This window comes from Caenorhabditis briggsae (genome assembly GCF_000004555.2).
Source record: "Caenorhabditis briggsae complete genome, chrX, whole genome shotgun sequence".
Taxonomy (NCBI): Eukaryota; Metazoa; Nematoda; class Chromadorea; order Rhabditida; family Rhabditidae; genus Caenorhabditis; species Caenorhabditis briggsae.
Window position 1 is genome coordinate 10718656 of NC_013491.2, and position 15074 is coordinate 10733729.

Consider the following 15074-nt stretch of genomic DNA (forward strand, 5'->3'; position numbering starts at 1 on the left):
AATTGCGATAACTGAGCTCAAAGTGCAAGTATAAGCTGACCTTCTATTAGAGTGTTTACGGTAAGTTCTTGTAATAACTTTTTCAAATCTTTCCCAGAAAACGACGCTCGAAGTGAATTAGAAAAAGGTCCGATTAGAATTTCATGACATTTTAAAATCATTCATGACATTTAAAGATTCATGACATATTTAAATCAATACGTGAGATTTCAGTTTTCGCAATTTTGATTTTCGTTATAAAGTCAAGTCGAACTCAGTGCATTAAATCTGAGAAAATTTTTATTCTTATTTTTTGTTTGTACAGATACTGTAACATTCTAATTCTACCAAAAATCTATTTGTTTTTAAATATCTGCTTTATTCCGATCAGATTTTACTTTTTTTGAGTTCGAATAGTTCCTATACACCCCAAAGAATCCAGTTCTATAAGCAATTCGAATGCAACACTTGGAAATTGTTCATGTTAATCTTTTCATAACGAATAAAAAATTGGCGAACAAAGGAAAACGAACACCTGATCGGATGAAACAAAAAAAAAACTGAAACTTATACCCTCCGCTAGTTTCGAGAACGCCCCCCTGAAAAGTGTCGGATTTTTCGCCTGCACTCTCACTTAGTCCCTCTCATCTCATCCACACCGCTCAGCATACACGATGAAAACCAGTTTCTCACGTAAATACATAGATAGTCATGATGAGGTCGAAGGTTGTGTGAGAAACTATCTTTTTGTCGCATCTAATATGGAAAACAGGGCTAATGTGTGGAAGTGAGGGTAGGTGAACAAAAAGGGAAAACTTGATCATGACGCATAGTGTTGGCTGGAAGCTGGGAGAAGCTTTTTCTTCTCTCCAGTGAGAAAACCAGTAACAAAGTGATAAAAAGGATAGTGAGAGTAAATTTGTTATGATACGACAGCTGAAAAGCTTTGATTTCAGCTGCAGAACCTCCTAGAAAACAGGTGAATCTGAATCTTATTTTTAAATTTAAAAAAAAGAGAAAAATACGTAAAAACGAAACCTAGAAGTATAACCATGATTTTAAGCGGTGAGTCTACGCGAAGAGATTCGTAATACAACAAAGGAAAAAAAAAGAAAAGTTTGAAAAAAAAACTTGATTTTTGTGTTTCCTGATGAAGGTAAGAAGAGGAAAAAATCTCAGAAATCTTTCTTTCTTCCCATGATGGTTTTATGAGGCAAAAGAGATTCCAAAAGGGAGGGTCGTTGTTGGTGGTATTTGGAGGAAACAAGTATGAACAATAGGTAGTTTTCGTTTTTCTAGCTCTACATGATTTCCAGTGATAGTGTGTTTGCCGAACGGTTGACTAACAAAATGAGTGTCGAGGGGTTTGTAACGTTTCTAAAAAAATCGTAATTTCTACGTAACAATAAATTTGTTTAAAATTTCATCAAACTAATTTCTAGAATTGCTAATTTATTCTGAAAATATTCCATTTCTAGAAAAAGCAAGAAATTGAATTTTTGAGGAAAAAAGAAAAAAACGCGAGAGCCATTTACGTCACGTCACATCAAATCAGAACCAGGAAACGAAAAACTGGAGAAGATGTCATGACTATTTCAAAATGATAACTTCCTGACTATTTTGAAAACAGAAAATAATAAAACAAAACAGACAATTTTTGAAAAAAAAAACTGAAATCTTCGCCAGCAAAAATTTGTAATTGCACCAGTTTATATATGTTTTCACTTCGCGAACAATTTCTTTTGAATTGCACCTGCTCTTGTGTTGTGGCTTCTCAGTTTTTAGTCAAAGACTAGTACGAATCCGTTATTCTTTTCAAATAGCTTGAACACCGAATAAACTGACCTTTTTCCCAAATTGAAGTCGCTCATTGGATTGTTGTCCCGTTGTTTGGACTCGGCGGTTCCTGAAATTGTTAACAGTAAAACCATATTTTCAAAATACAGGCCGAACCCCACACCCGGGCTCTCGCTGGACCAGAACAGTCCCTTTCCAGGATGCCCAGTATCTAATATCCTTGTTTTTTAAGCCAAGTTCTGAACTCATTACATATTTTTTCCTTGTATTTTTGTTTCGTTTATTTTTTTGTCTGTTTTAAGTTTTCTGTACTTCTGACAGTCTTGATCAGAATTTAAAAAAAATAGATTTCGCTTGCTATAAAAATCATGTCCGTAAAAGTTTTGCCAAGCGTTCACCTGCTCAGTCAGGTTTCCTAAAATTGAAAAAAAAGCCCGGCCCGATCGATTACAAGTATTAGTAAAACGGATAGCTCATTGTTTTTATTTTCACTTTTCTCGTTTTTACATTCTTTCCCATACAGTCTCACCTATGTATTTCTGAAAATTTACATACAGTTGAAATAATGCATACTTATGCTACTGAGTCTAAACATTCGTTGTTTGTTTGCTTCATGAAGTGCCAAAATAATTGCTTTTTACGTTTTTTGCAGCTTGTTCCTAGCTTTTAAATTTTTTGAACCTACTCCTTTGAAAGTACTTCCGGTCATTTTTTACTATGGTATACATGTTTTTCTTTTTTATGAAATCAGGAAGATATACGTGAAAGACATCTGAAAAAAAATCACCTGGAGCTGTTTGATTTGCCATTGCTGGATAACGCCAATCTTGAGGAGCAGCTGAAAATAATTTTAATTCAGAACATATGCCTCCCAAGTTGAAAAAAAACCTAAATGATAAAAAGAAAGTTTTTAAGGCTAGACTTTCAAAGTTATATAACTGAAGCCTTTCATTCTTGCTGTCTCTCTCTCTCTTTCCGTTTTCATATCTCTATAGTAACCCGCATAACATTCAATTTTCATCAACCCTCTCTCAAAATCACACACTATCCAAGTCCCTTGTTGATAAGTTTTTTGTCGGTTGTGCGAAACGAAACGGAACTCAATTAGGGGGTGTCTCTATGTGTCTCTACTTTTTACATAATGTCTCTTCAACACCAACATCATTTTTCTTCCTAGCTTACGTGAGTAATTTCAAGCTCTTGGCATTCATTAAATCACATCAGATTGTGAAATTTGTCCAGAATTTTCTATCGGTTGAAAATTGCCTCTTTCTTAGAATTATAATAATTTCAAGCATTTTCTGAAATAAATTTTAAAGCAAAACATTACCTTCATACATGTAGTTGTACTGTTTCATGGCTAAAGCCTTGGTATGCACCACAGAAACAAAGAAGTAAAAAAAAAACCAAGCGGCACAATGAAAGCGAAACACAACTTGCCAGAGGTGGGCTAACCATGTATTTACCTTTGGCTCTTCCTTCCGAATGTTCAGAGATGAAAACAAATAGATCCCTATGCGGTTTGTAAGCAAACGTGTGAATTTTATTGCGTACTGTCAAGTTGGCTTTTGAGATGGGAAGAAAAAAACAAAGGGAAGAAATGAAATGATGGGAAAAATATCATAATTGAAATTGAGTTTTGAGGAGCAAGAGCAGGAGCAGCGGCAACGGTGGAAAGGATCTCAATGGTTACATCTTGGAACACAGCGCGCTGAAAATTGCACTTTAATAATGTTGTGAAAAGCTGGGGCTGTTTGTAAAAGCGCATTTTCGGAAAATTAAACTCACTGAAGGAAGAAAAAACAAAGTCAAATCTATCCCGGTTCCCAAAATGAAAGAAAGCAGAAATGTTGAAAATACTTTACTGCTGATTTTCAATGTAACGGTTTACAGAAAATGATCTTCTTTAAATCAGAAAATAGTTGTTAACTTTTGAATTGAATCTAAAATAATTTGTTAGAGATTATTGGCAGAAAACTTATAATAACAGATGAGTAGAAATGTTATCAGTCTTGATATCACTGAACATGATAAACATAAGCCAACTCGTTTCAGATTTTCGGAATCAAAAATGAGAATACTCGAGAGGGACTATCTGAGAAACCTTGGCCCGCGGCATCTTCTGGCAATCGTCTCTTGGTAATTGCATTCCCTGAAAATTTTGGAGAAAGTTTAAACATTTGAAATCTAAAAACATATTTTATCATATATTCAACATCATCAAGAATACGAAATTAAAAATATTATTCTGAAAATCAAAAAATTCATTAAACAACATTTCACTTTCTAGAGCAGCTATCCCCCGCTTATTCAATTTTTGGGTGGATAAAAAATTCTTAGATTCTGCTGGAAATCATTCCAATTTAAACCATTCTGCAGAGCTGAATTTAAAACCTACGGGTTTCTCAACTTTCAGTAATCATTCTAAAAAAATAAATTTTGAGATGATGGTTTTTGTTGATGATAATGTAATTGTTTGGATGAGACTGATAAAACGAGAGCGTATCATTCCATTTATAACTCTCCTTGACATGTGAGATATCAGCATTAAGGAATTATTTCTCAAGGTTTTTCATGTTGTCAGAAGGTGATAAAATTCTATTTTATCTCAAGGTTCTGCAGTAACATTCAATCGGTTCGTTTTCGACTAATAACTCTAATAACTCAATTTTGCATTAATAAACTCAAAACCCCTTATCACATCGAACATGTGATTTACGTCTGACCCGCTTGAACAGTATCTATCAGTCCAATTAATTTTTCGTTTTTTATATCAAAGCATGGTTTGTGCTGAAAGTCATGAATTGATTGTAGTCTAGTCCTTTTTTACCCATTTCACTCCCCCACCGTTTTGCAGTACATATTTAGCAGCACAGACGTCTTTCATTTGGCTTCTACCTGACTTCTTATCACTAACCATTCGATTGATAATGAGACACATAGTTTCATATTCTCAGACCATATTTGTTGTTGGTATTGACGTTTATACCGGACTGAGCTTTCGTCTTATTTTGATTCTTGATTTTAGTTTTTTTTCCAGATGTTAGACCTATATCCTGTTCATAATTTCACTGTTGAACAGTTGGAGTATGAAAAGAACACAAGAGTTCTTCAGCCAGTTTGGGACTGGATTAAGGTAAATTGAACTATTCTGATCGGGTTTCAAAGAGTGATGCATTTTTGAGTTTAGAACGGAAATGAGCACATTCTGAGCTCACCACTCTTCCCACCATTCTACGCACTTTCTATCGATTATACATGGGTTGCTGTATTCACATGTGAGAGCACCGTACCAGTCTCTGCTTGTTAACAAAATACTTCGTTACAGTTATCGACTTGTTTCTCTACGATGTACCATTTTTCAAAAATGCCAAAATTCAGAAGGATCGCGTTGTCACATGGGATCTGATGAAGAAATCCTTGAAACTTCAAGGATGGAATCAACTTCTCTGGATTTATCCAATGGCTCTTGTTCAGTTGATTTGGGTTCCAGATACAGAACTGCCGATTCTTGCACCAACAGTTTTTGAAATGGTCTCGCAATTGGCAATATTCTTCCTTGCATTTGATTTCACCTACTTTTGGTTCCACTATTTCAATCATAAGGTTTGTGAAAAGCTGTTGATACGACCCGAGACGTCAGAGTCAAAACGGTGGACGTTAAAACAACTGGAAAATTTCCTACCTCATATGGTTGGCATCATTCAAAACATTTTCACTTGCAGTCTTGTACTCTAACGAAAAATCATAAAACGTGCAAGAAATGACTACGTGATTTCAAAACCCATCGATGCTTCCTAATAAAATATTTTGGGTGATTCATCGCTGATAAATTTGTCGTCCAAGTATAGTTATTAAACTTTAAACAGAGTCAGTGACATGAAAGTTAAATATTACTTCCATGTTTGGAGCTACTGAACAATGATTTCAAATAAAAATGAAAAATCACAGTTTGGCCGTATTTTCTTGCTGTGGTTATTAGAAAACCGTGCAAGAGTCTGAATAATATACTTACCTTTCATTTTTAGCTCTAAATTTTCAGTTTCTGTGAGAGATATGATAATTGTGTAAGATAAAAAAGTGTTGACGATAATATCACAACATTTTTCAGTAGTCACGTTTTTTGATAAAATTAATAGAAATTGAACTACTTGAGCTTCAAGTGCATGTTTGATGTAGAATTATACTTTAGAACGTATTTCAATTCATCGTTCAAATTTGTATTTAGATTGAAATCTTTTTCAATCATTTCAATTTCGAAAGCAAATCTTCAGAAAGGACGATAAATTTTTAAAGGTGGGGGGACAAGAGATTTTTCGGAGGTTTTTTGGAGTTAGGGTATGCATTCTAACGTGACGGTGTACAACGCTTAATGCCACTCTGCGTACAGCTGTCGTCCTCACCTTTATGCAATCGGGCGGCCGATTTCTCTTTGCCCGCGTGGCTCAGTCGGTAGCGGCGCCGCGCCCTCACTACTCACCCCCACAAGTTAAACTCCTCGAGGAGCATATTTAGAAGGAATTTCGAGAACATTATTTTTTTCATGTCTCCCCACCTTTAAGGGCATAACATTTTAATTTCTTAAGTATCCAATCAAAATTTTTTTTTCTTATTGTAGTTTTCACAGTTTTGAAAAAGTTTTCTGAACCTTTAAGGAATATAAGTTAGATCATGAGTAAACATTGTTCCCAATTACTGAGGGATTTTTATGTTGTTTTAAGTCACAATATGTTTTCAGCATTTGAATCAGAATTTATCACATTCAGATACATCTAGTTAAATTATTTTTAATTGATTTGTAGAGTTTTTTTCAACATTTTTCTTGGAATTGTGCATAATGTTTCTATGTATAAACTTACTGTCTCATACTTCCAATTTTCAGATAAAGTGGCTCTACAGATGGTGCCATTCCGTTCATCACATGTACTCCTCTCCTTTCGCCGCCTCCGCACAACATCTTCATCCGTTTGAAGTGAGAGTTTCTTTGCCAAACTCCTAAAATCTCATGATCCTTACATATTATCCTGAGAATCCCAAATTATTCAATCTCTATAATCCCACGTTTCAGCTGTTTTTTGTTGCCACTTTCATCACCACGGTCCCATGGATTTTCCCAACCCACTGCTTGACCTACTGGCTCTGGTTTTTCGTTGCTCAAAGTGTTTCCTATGAGGTGAGCAAAAAGAGAAAATGTAACCGAATAGTTTGGTTCTTTTCAAAGTTCATTGAGAGAGATCTTTGGAGAAAAATGTTTGGTCTCAGGTTCACATCGGCTACGACTTCCCCTTTGCTCTTCACCGCATCTTCTGGTTCTATTCCGGTGCTCCAGCTCACGACATGCATCATTTGAGACCGTTGACATGTTTCCAGCCATGGTTCAACTACCTTGATCGTCTCATGGGATACCATATCACATATGAAGATTTGAAAAAGATGACAGAAGCCAAATTCAAAAAGTTTGGATTGTATTCTGTCGAGGACGAGAAAGGTCTTATTAAGATCAATTAATTTTCTGTTCATATGTTTCCCCAACACCCGTTTTTTCCCTCAAGTTCAGTAAACGTTTTTCAATGCATTGTTGATGACGAATTGCTCAAAGAAGCCCTTGCTGCTTTGTAGACACACCGGAAGAAGTGGAGAGTTTCTGAATTAGGAAAAAAGAGGGAAATGTCAAATGGAAATGTGAAACCATGTAAGAAGATCGGATCAACGGATCAAGAGATCAACTAAGATTAGGCCATTTTCTAAAAGAAAAAAAACATATCGCTTATCTTCTTGTAGTTTCAACTGCGAATCCTTGCTCTGAAGAATTGTTAATGAGATATAAAACTTGAGGCCCCGCGAAAGAAAAGGGAAGCTCCAGCTGGTCATGGGTCCATTGTCAAATAGCCGATTAGCGTTTAGCTTTACACTCTCTGAAGGAAAGAAGCCGCAAAGATTCGCCTATCCCAAAAGCGTCGAAAAGAGGATTAGGAGTACCAATTGGAAATGAGACATGACCCAAGAAGACGGGGAGAGGGTGCCAACGGAAGAAGAAAAGAAAAGCAGTCCTTTCCCGCATATTTTCACTAGTATGTGCTTGCATTTATAGCCTAGCCCTCTTCTTTTGCCATCTTTTTTTCTTCTTTCTCTTCTTCCTACAGCAGCCACGTCGTGGTTGATGAAAGAAGGAAGCAGAGAGGGTCCAGACGGGAGCCCCTCCGACCAGTTTCTGCGCGTCTTCAACTTCTATTGTGCGTTCAGAATCGATAGGCAGCGTGTGTGTGTCTTTGCCATTGCCGTCTACTGCCATCTCAGCTGCCTGCGTGCATGCGAAGAACCTCGCATACATCTTCTTATTAAAATTTGGAACGAGAGCGACGACGGAGAGCCCCGCCGACGGGTCATTTTCTGCCTTTCTGCCTGCCTGGACGACTCCACTCTTTTTGTTTTGTTCTCATTCACTCTTGGATTGCGTGTCGCCTATAAATGGATAATGTCTGCTTCCAGCAACGGTTACGAGGTAATATTCTCGGTTTATGGCAGTTTTTTTATTACCTAGTTGCGTGTCAAACTTGCTATTAGAAAAGCTAATAACTAGTAAGGGATAGACATAAAAAGCGTATACAAAAAAGCTAGTTATAGTTGGCATTAGGGTCAGAAATAGCTACCAATGGGATAGATAGCATGTTGCATGTCTACGGGTAGGTAGAAAAACGAAATTTCTTGCTATTGCAATGAAAATGTATCAGGAGAGAGATAGAGAGAAGGACTTTGACCCTTGCACACAATGTTCTTTGTAATCATGAATTGTTCTGATAAGAAATAAAAGAAAAATTGATGTGAGTTTAAAACACGAATAGGAAGGTTTCTTGATTCTTCGAGGGTCGACATGCCATTGCAAATTAAGAAATGTACCTAAGAACATTGAAAATTTGTAGTTGTTTACAGTTAAGATCTTATTTCTTCAAGAATCTTGGGGTGTGTAGAGAATGTAAAAATACACAATTTCATTTTTCAGATTTGGAAACAAGAGTGCGGAAATGGAAGTTCCTGAAATTAGGACTAACAGAGGTCCGCCTCCGACCTCGGGACAGAAGATCTACTTCTGTCGACCAAAAGCATAAAGGTTAGTTGCGGTTTTCCGAAAAAAAATTGTCTGGGTTACTGTACTTTTGATAGAAAAAAAATGCATTTCATTTATTGGCTCCAGTTTTCCAACATTCACCATTCAGTACAGTGCTCAAATTGTAGCTAGTTAGTTTGAAGTGGGCGGTTTTTGTAAACGAATCTCGGGCATACTGTTGACCAATTATATACTGATCTTTGCTAATTTTCGTTTTCAGAATGCTCCTCAACCTCATCCAGTCCACAACACCAGAGACCGAATAATATCGGGTACTTAACCAGCCCGATGGAACGAAAATGTGAGTCTCGTTATTTTTGTTTATTTTTTGGAATTATCGAATATGAAATTGTTCTATTTTCAGTTACCCCGCTCTCCATGAAACCGTCACCGTCTAGGAGGGACACGGAGAAAGATGCGCTGGAGTTTGAGTTTCTGGAAGGATGTAAAAAATCTGGAGTGCTGGATATAGATGGTTGGTTTTCGTATCATTATTTTCGAATTATTCTCTGAATTGCATATTTTTAATTCCAGGATTGAAGCAAGCCGTGGATCCCAACGAAATTCACATAATTGGTTTGCTAGGAAGTGGCTCATGTGGAGTAGTCGAATCGGCGATGGTGAAGTCTAAATTGATGGCTGTGAAGGTGAGCATTACTGTCAAACGGGGGACCCTTGTTGATTAATGGTCACGATTCATCACTCAAATAGAATATGCTCTGCAATTTTGTGTAGCTCTTGAGAATAAGGAAATGAGATTGACAGAATCGTTGCATACGAAATTTGACAAAAAATGGAGAGGGACATTGTTGTTTTCAATGGGTTTAGGGGTTTTTCAATGGGAGCAAGTGGTAGTGAAGAGCATTAGTAATTCCATTGTTGTTTTCTGTGTTGATCCAATCGGCCACTCTAAAGAGTATTTGAAGAATGACGCGACTAGGAAGTGGGGATGCACAGTATACTTGAACTTTCTGAAAGACTAGTGAGAACATAAATTGATATACGACACCCCAGAGAATCACTTGACACGCATGCAAACTCATAGAGTCAGATATTTGTACAACTTCATTTTTTTTTCCTCAACTTCAGACAATGTACAAAAACGACAATAAGGAAAATTTGAAACGAATACTTCGGGATGTCAGGATAATGTCGCTCTGCAATTCTCCATTTATTGTAACGAGTTATGGTTATTTCATGTTCGATGTATGTGATTCTTGGCTCTATTACCCGTAATAATCAGTCTTCCAGTCATCCGTCAAAATTTGTATGCAAATCATGTCAGCTTGTTGTGAGAAGCTATTACGGCGTATTTACCATTCCAAATTAGAGTTCTTCCCGGAATACGTCGCCGGTCATATTGTCTACTCGGCGATTAGTGCATTAGATTATCTGAAAGAGAGACACGTGAGTTGTGCAATACGAAAAAATATATAAGTTTCCCGATTTGCAGTCGATTATACATCGCGATATCAAACCATCAAACATCCTCTTTGACGACAGTGGGAATATAAAATTGTGCGATTTCGGGATAAGTGGTTTTATGACTAATTCGATGGCACATTCCAAAAGTGAAGGATGTCCTCCGTATATGGCTCCCGAACGATTAACCATTGAGGTGAGAACAGATAAGAAGTTGAATTTTTTCTAGAAAAAACAAATAGAAAATTATACTTGTAAACTGGGTACTGGCGAACCATCGTGAGCCCTGCCACAGTTTCTTTAAGCTTTAATATTTTTGGTTCAACTAAATCAGATGTGAGAGAACTTGACGAGGTCCATAAAACGATTTTTTTGAAAAACTGAATTTTATCCATAAAGAGCCATAAAGTGGTGCGGGCCGGGCCGTGCGGGTCTCTTCCTTTCGTTGGTCCGTTTTGTCGGTAACTTTGTTCAAAAACAAGATATAGTTTTTCAAAAAGTATGATGTTGTAGTACTTGCAGAGTTCTATCAAATCAAACTTATTTGATCCAAAAATATAAATACTGAAAGAAACAATGGCAGGGCTCGGTTGACAAGTATGGAAAATTTTCAATTTTTAGCAATATTATTTTCAGACGTACATTTATTTATTATTTGGATAGTTTGAAATTCCAGACTAATTCGAAATATGACGTGAGAAGCGATGTATGGTCCCTTGGAATTACGATATACCAATTGGTAACTGGCATTTATCCTTTTCCACTGAATGATATGGAATTCACCACTCTCACTATCATAGCAAATTTGAATTTACCATCTCCAAGTTTGAAAGGAGAGGTGAGAAAACAAAGATTTAGATTATTTTAACGAAATCGACAGTTTCAGACAACTCGGAGTTTCTCGCCTTTGTTTATCGAATTTTTGGACTTTTGCCTCCGCAAAGATGTTCGGGAGAGACCTGAATACAAGCAATTGATGAAACACGATTTCTTTTTGGATTATGACCCTTCCAGGGGAGATTTTTATAAATTGAAAACGGTAAGTGCTGAATCTGAGGACTCATTCTCTTTAAAAAATCACTTAAAGATCAATGGAAATCCTAGCCATGTGGCAGAATGGTTCAACAGTGTAATAGCTAGATCGAGCTGCGAAGACGAGCTGAAACCGATTCCCAACACTCCATGCGTTAATTAGCTTTTGTTTTTTAGTATTTTTATCATTTTATTTCTAGATTTCTAGATGTCTCTGAATTATTGTCATTTTGAGTACGTTTTTTTACGAGTCACATAACATACCACTGGTGCGTCAAACACAAACGCTGCTTAATAATTGCTATTTCGGTTGCTTTCACTTCCTCTCCTCACACACCCTTTTACGTGGCAATACCTCGATGACTCTTACTTTTCTGCCTTATCAATAAATATAATAATGCTCTCATGAATGGTGTTTATGAGCTCATGTGTACTGGTTCTTCTTTTTTGCGGGTGTTGATCGGTCATTCTTCACTCCCAAACGTTTTGAAGTCACTGATTACAGACTGTTATTCAAAATGCCAGTTGTTGTCCCCAGACGAATTGCAAGACCAAAATTAGATCTTCCGGAGCTTAAAGAGCCGGAAATTAATTATTTGAAAAATGGCCCGACTGGAAACATTTGTCTATCCGGCGTCACTCTGCCTGTTGTTGCTGATATGATTCACGGCGGAACTCGGATTGGTAGCGGAGAAGGACATGCTGCAGTGTATCGATTGGTGTATAACGGGATGGTTATTGCGAGAAAAGTAAGATTCAAAAATTTCGAATAAGTTTTAATTCTAATTCTTCAGGATGTTAGAGTTCAACTAACAGCAGGTGGTGATAATGCTGATATCAACAAGATGTTAAATAAGAAACTTCGAGAAGTGGATGTTATCAAAGGATGTTCTCCGTGCCCATTCATTGTTCACTTCTACGGTTACTATGTTCATAAAAGTGTTGGGGTAAGCTTAAAAACCGTAACATAATCTGGGATGCTTTTTGAAAAAATCATACTTGTTTAATTTTTTCAGATCGTGAACATTCACATTTTCATGGAAGAATTGGCATTGAGCGCTTCATTCTTGAAAAAAGAGATCCTAAGAAGAAAAGAAACTATTCCAGAATTTGTGATCGGCCGAATCACCTGCTCTGTTGTTCATGCGTTGTGGTTTTTGAAAGAAAAAATGGTGAAAACGACTTTTTCGTACCAGAATGAGTTGTAAAATTACAGAACATCATTCACCGAGACATAAAGCCATCAAACATCTTAATTGACAACGACGGAAGAGTGAAAATCTGTGACTTTGGAATCAGTGGAGTTCTCCAGGATTCTCTTGCAGTTTCAGCAATTGGCTGCCAGCAATATACTGCTCCCGAAATCAACGCGGTTTGATAGAATTAATTATTTTACATTCTAAGAAATGTTTTTCAGCAAGCCTTTATTTTTTCCCCTGGTTACTCAATCAAAAGTGATATTTGGTCCCTTGGTATCACTATATTTGAGCTGGCCACGCTAACGTAAGTACCACGCTTTAGAATCTACTCATTACATGATTGTTATCGTAAGCAAACAGTTGAACAACAAACACATTAAATAGTTGCGGTTTATATTAAACCGGGAAAGAGGTCATATTGTGTCCTGAAAACAAACAATTTGTTATTAAAAAAAAGAAATCTTCGGGTTCAGACTGCCTTACCCAACAGACCTCCAAGAGTTTGCTTTGACTGCCTGTATCAATTCTTCAGCAGCGCCTCGTCTAAAAACAGTAAAAACGTTTGTGTAAAACTTCAACAAAAAATTAACCTTTAAGGGCGAACACAGCGACATCCTTGTGGATTTTGTTGCAAAATTACTCCAGTTTGACATAGACAACCGACCAAATCTAACTGGAGTTCAGGTAAGAGGAAAAAACATGGATGTTCTTTTACTTTGATAGGAAGTCTAATGCGTGTCGTAATTGGAGGAAATTTGCAGGAATTGGCATTCTTCAGAGAGCATGACGTGCCATTTTCTTGCGTTGGTACAGGAATGGGAATATTAGACGATAATGAAGCTAGAAGACCGTCTGTGGGAGCGTGGTTAGATGAAGTCCGTTTTTATTGACACTATGTTTTCGTTTCTTCTTGTTCTGTGATAAATATTGATGGGATTGGGGTACAATAAAAATTACAAAGATTACATTGAATTTTGACAGGTCACTGAAAATTTGGCAAGAACAACGAAATTCATCAGTTTGGTCTAGACTATTCAAATTTGGAAAATTTGATTATTTCGTAAAAACATTTTAACTATCAATTTCTGGAAATAGTTTTGATCTCTGCGTTTTGAAACAAGGGGTGGTTCTGATTCTTTTCGTGAACAAAAATACGAACTATGTTTGGGAGAAGATTTTTGCTGACTTCAAAACGTACTTTCTCTTGTAGTTTACAAAAGCAAAAATCTTAAAATCCTAAACTTTGAAATCACAAATCTTTTGAATAGGCTCCAAAATTTCGGAGAAAAATTATGCGGCACTTGTATATTTTTTCTCAGGAAAATATAAATTCAGTGATGTCATAAAAGTGATTTCCAGATTCTCATCATTGTACTCATCTGTATTTTTTGTCACTCTGCTAGTGGAAACTAATGGCCAAGTTTGCCATTTTATCCATAATAATTATACCCATATCGTTCACATACATTGACAGTATCTGCGATTTGGATGTTTTCTAGAAACGATTTTTTTCAAATCAGTTGAGTGATAAGGATCATTGTCAATAACTTCAATTGAGCGCGAAAATGGTATACTGATAAATTGAGCTCACGAAAACAAACCTCCCCCCCCCTTGATTGTATCACCTGTGAAACGTTCACAATCAGATTTGAATTCACATCAAATTTTCACATTACTGAAATAATTGAGATTGACAGAATAATTGCTCACAAAAAAACGATACTCTCGAAAAAATATAATCTTGTGTTTGATGGCTAGAAGAAAAAAAAGGTGGATAGCATTAGAAATGTTGAAACTCGCTCTAAAATGAAAGAGGGAAAAACCTTGGTTGCCCTTTCATCTTCTTGGAAGGTCTTGTCGCAATTAGAGAAATTTTGCAGAAGTTGACATTTTTCAGACGGCATGACGTACCATTTTCTTGCATTAGTACGGGATTGGGAAACGCAGACCATGATGAAGCAAAGAGAACGCCTGTTGGGTGCTTGTTTACATTAAACCCGCTTTTAATAATTAAATATGTTAATGTTTTTTTGAAGAAATTCACTGGTGTCACAAAATTTGCCTGCTTCCCTTTCCTAGTTTCATTTCAATGTTCAAAAACGCTTCTATGGTATTAAGTTCATTTTACGTAAGTGATGTGAGAAAAACTGTTTCTTTATTTGTAGAAAATAGGATAAATCTATGTATTATGCGATAACAAAAAATCAAAATAATTTTTGAAGACATTCTGCGCTAACATTACAATTGATTTTTACTTCCATTTTTAGAAACGGAATCTCCACATTCTCCATTTTGTAATCATAAATCATTTGATGAGGCTCCAAAACTCAGAATTTACAAGTAGGTATATTATGTCTCGTATCAATAGCCTAAATCAAAATTTTCTCACGAAAACAGTATATCAATGATGTCATGGGTGTGATTCCCAGCTTCTCATAATTGTACACCCATTTGTATTTTCGTCTTGGAGACATCCATTGTTTTGTGCTCAAATCACAACCCTCGCATTTTCCGAAGAGTGATAGCTGTAACTGGTTAAA

The 15074-nt window shown here is 36.4% G+C and overlaps 4 protein-coding genes across 4 annotated transcripts; 3 read left to right on the plus strand and 1 right to left on the minus strand.

Moving 5' to 3' along the window:
• Positions 1–1760: 1760 nt before the first annotated feature.
• CBG27734 lies at positions 1761–3134 on the minus strand (the record flags this gene model as incomplete). Its single annotated transcript, XM_045239721.1, has 3 exons — positions 1761–1885; positions 2564–2614; positions 3107–3134. 3 exons carry the CDS (start codon positions 3132–3134, stop codon positions 1761–1763), a joined length of 204 nt encoding a protein of 67 aa, XP_045099573.1.
• Positions 3135–4816: 1682 nt separating this feature from the next.
• Positions 4817–7284, plus strand: CBG14675 (the record flags this gene model as incomplete). The annotated part of the gene is made up of 6 exons (XM_002644642.1): positions 4817–4912; positions 4967–5054; positions 5105–5382; positions 6659–6748; positions 6845–6949; positions 7039–7284. 6 exons carry the CDS (start codon positions 4817–4819, stop codon positions 7282–7284), a joined length of 903 nt encoding a protein of 300 aa, XP_002644688.1.
• A 960-nt stretch (positions 7285–8244) lies between these two features.
• On the plus strand, positions 8245–11498 carry Cbr-jkk-1 (the record flags this gene model as incomplete). The annotated part of the gene is made up of 11 exons (XM_002644643.1): positions 8245–8278; positions 8777–8884; positions 9102–9182; positions 9246–9356; positions 9416–9528; positions 9971–10087; positions 10133–10288; positions 10335–10499; positions 10980–11141; positions 11190–11342; positions 11391–11498. The coding sequence occupies 11 exons, from the start codon at positions 8245–8247 to the stop codon at positions 11496–11498; spliced, it is 1308 nt and encodes a 435-aa protein (XP_002644689.1).
• Positions 11499–11853: 355 nt separating this feature from the next.
• CBG14677 lies at positions 11854–13424 on the plus strand (the record flags this gene model as incomplete). The annotated part of the gene is made up of 8 exons (XM_002644644.2): positions 11854–12084; positions 12130–12282; positions 12352–12507; positions 12552–12707; positions 12753–12838; positions 13008–13086; positions 13132–13218; positions 13296–13424. 8 exons carry the CDS (start codon positions 11854–11856, stop codon positions 13422–13424), a joined length of 1077 nt encoding a protein of 358 aa, XP_002644690.2.
• Between the last annotated feature and the right edge of the window lie 1650 nt (positions 13425–15074).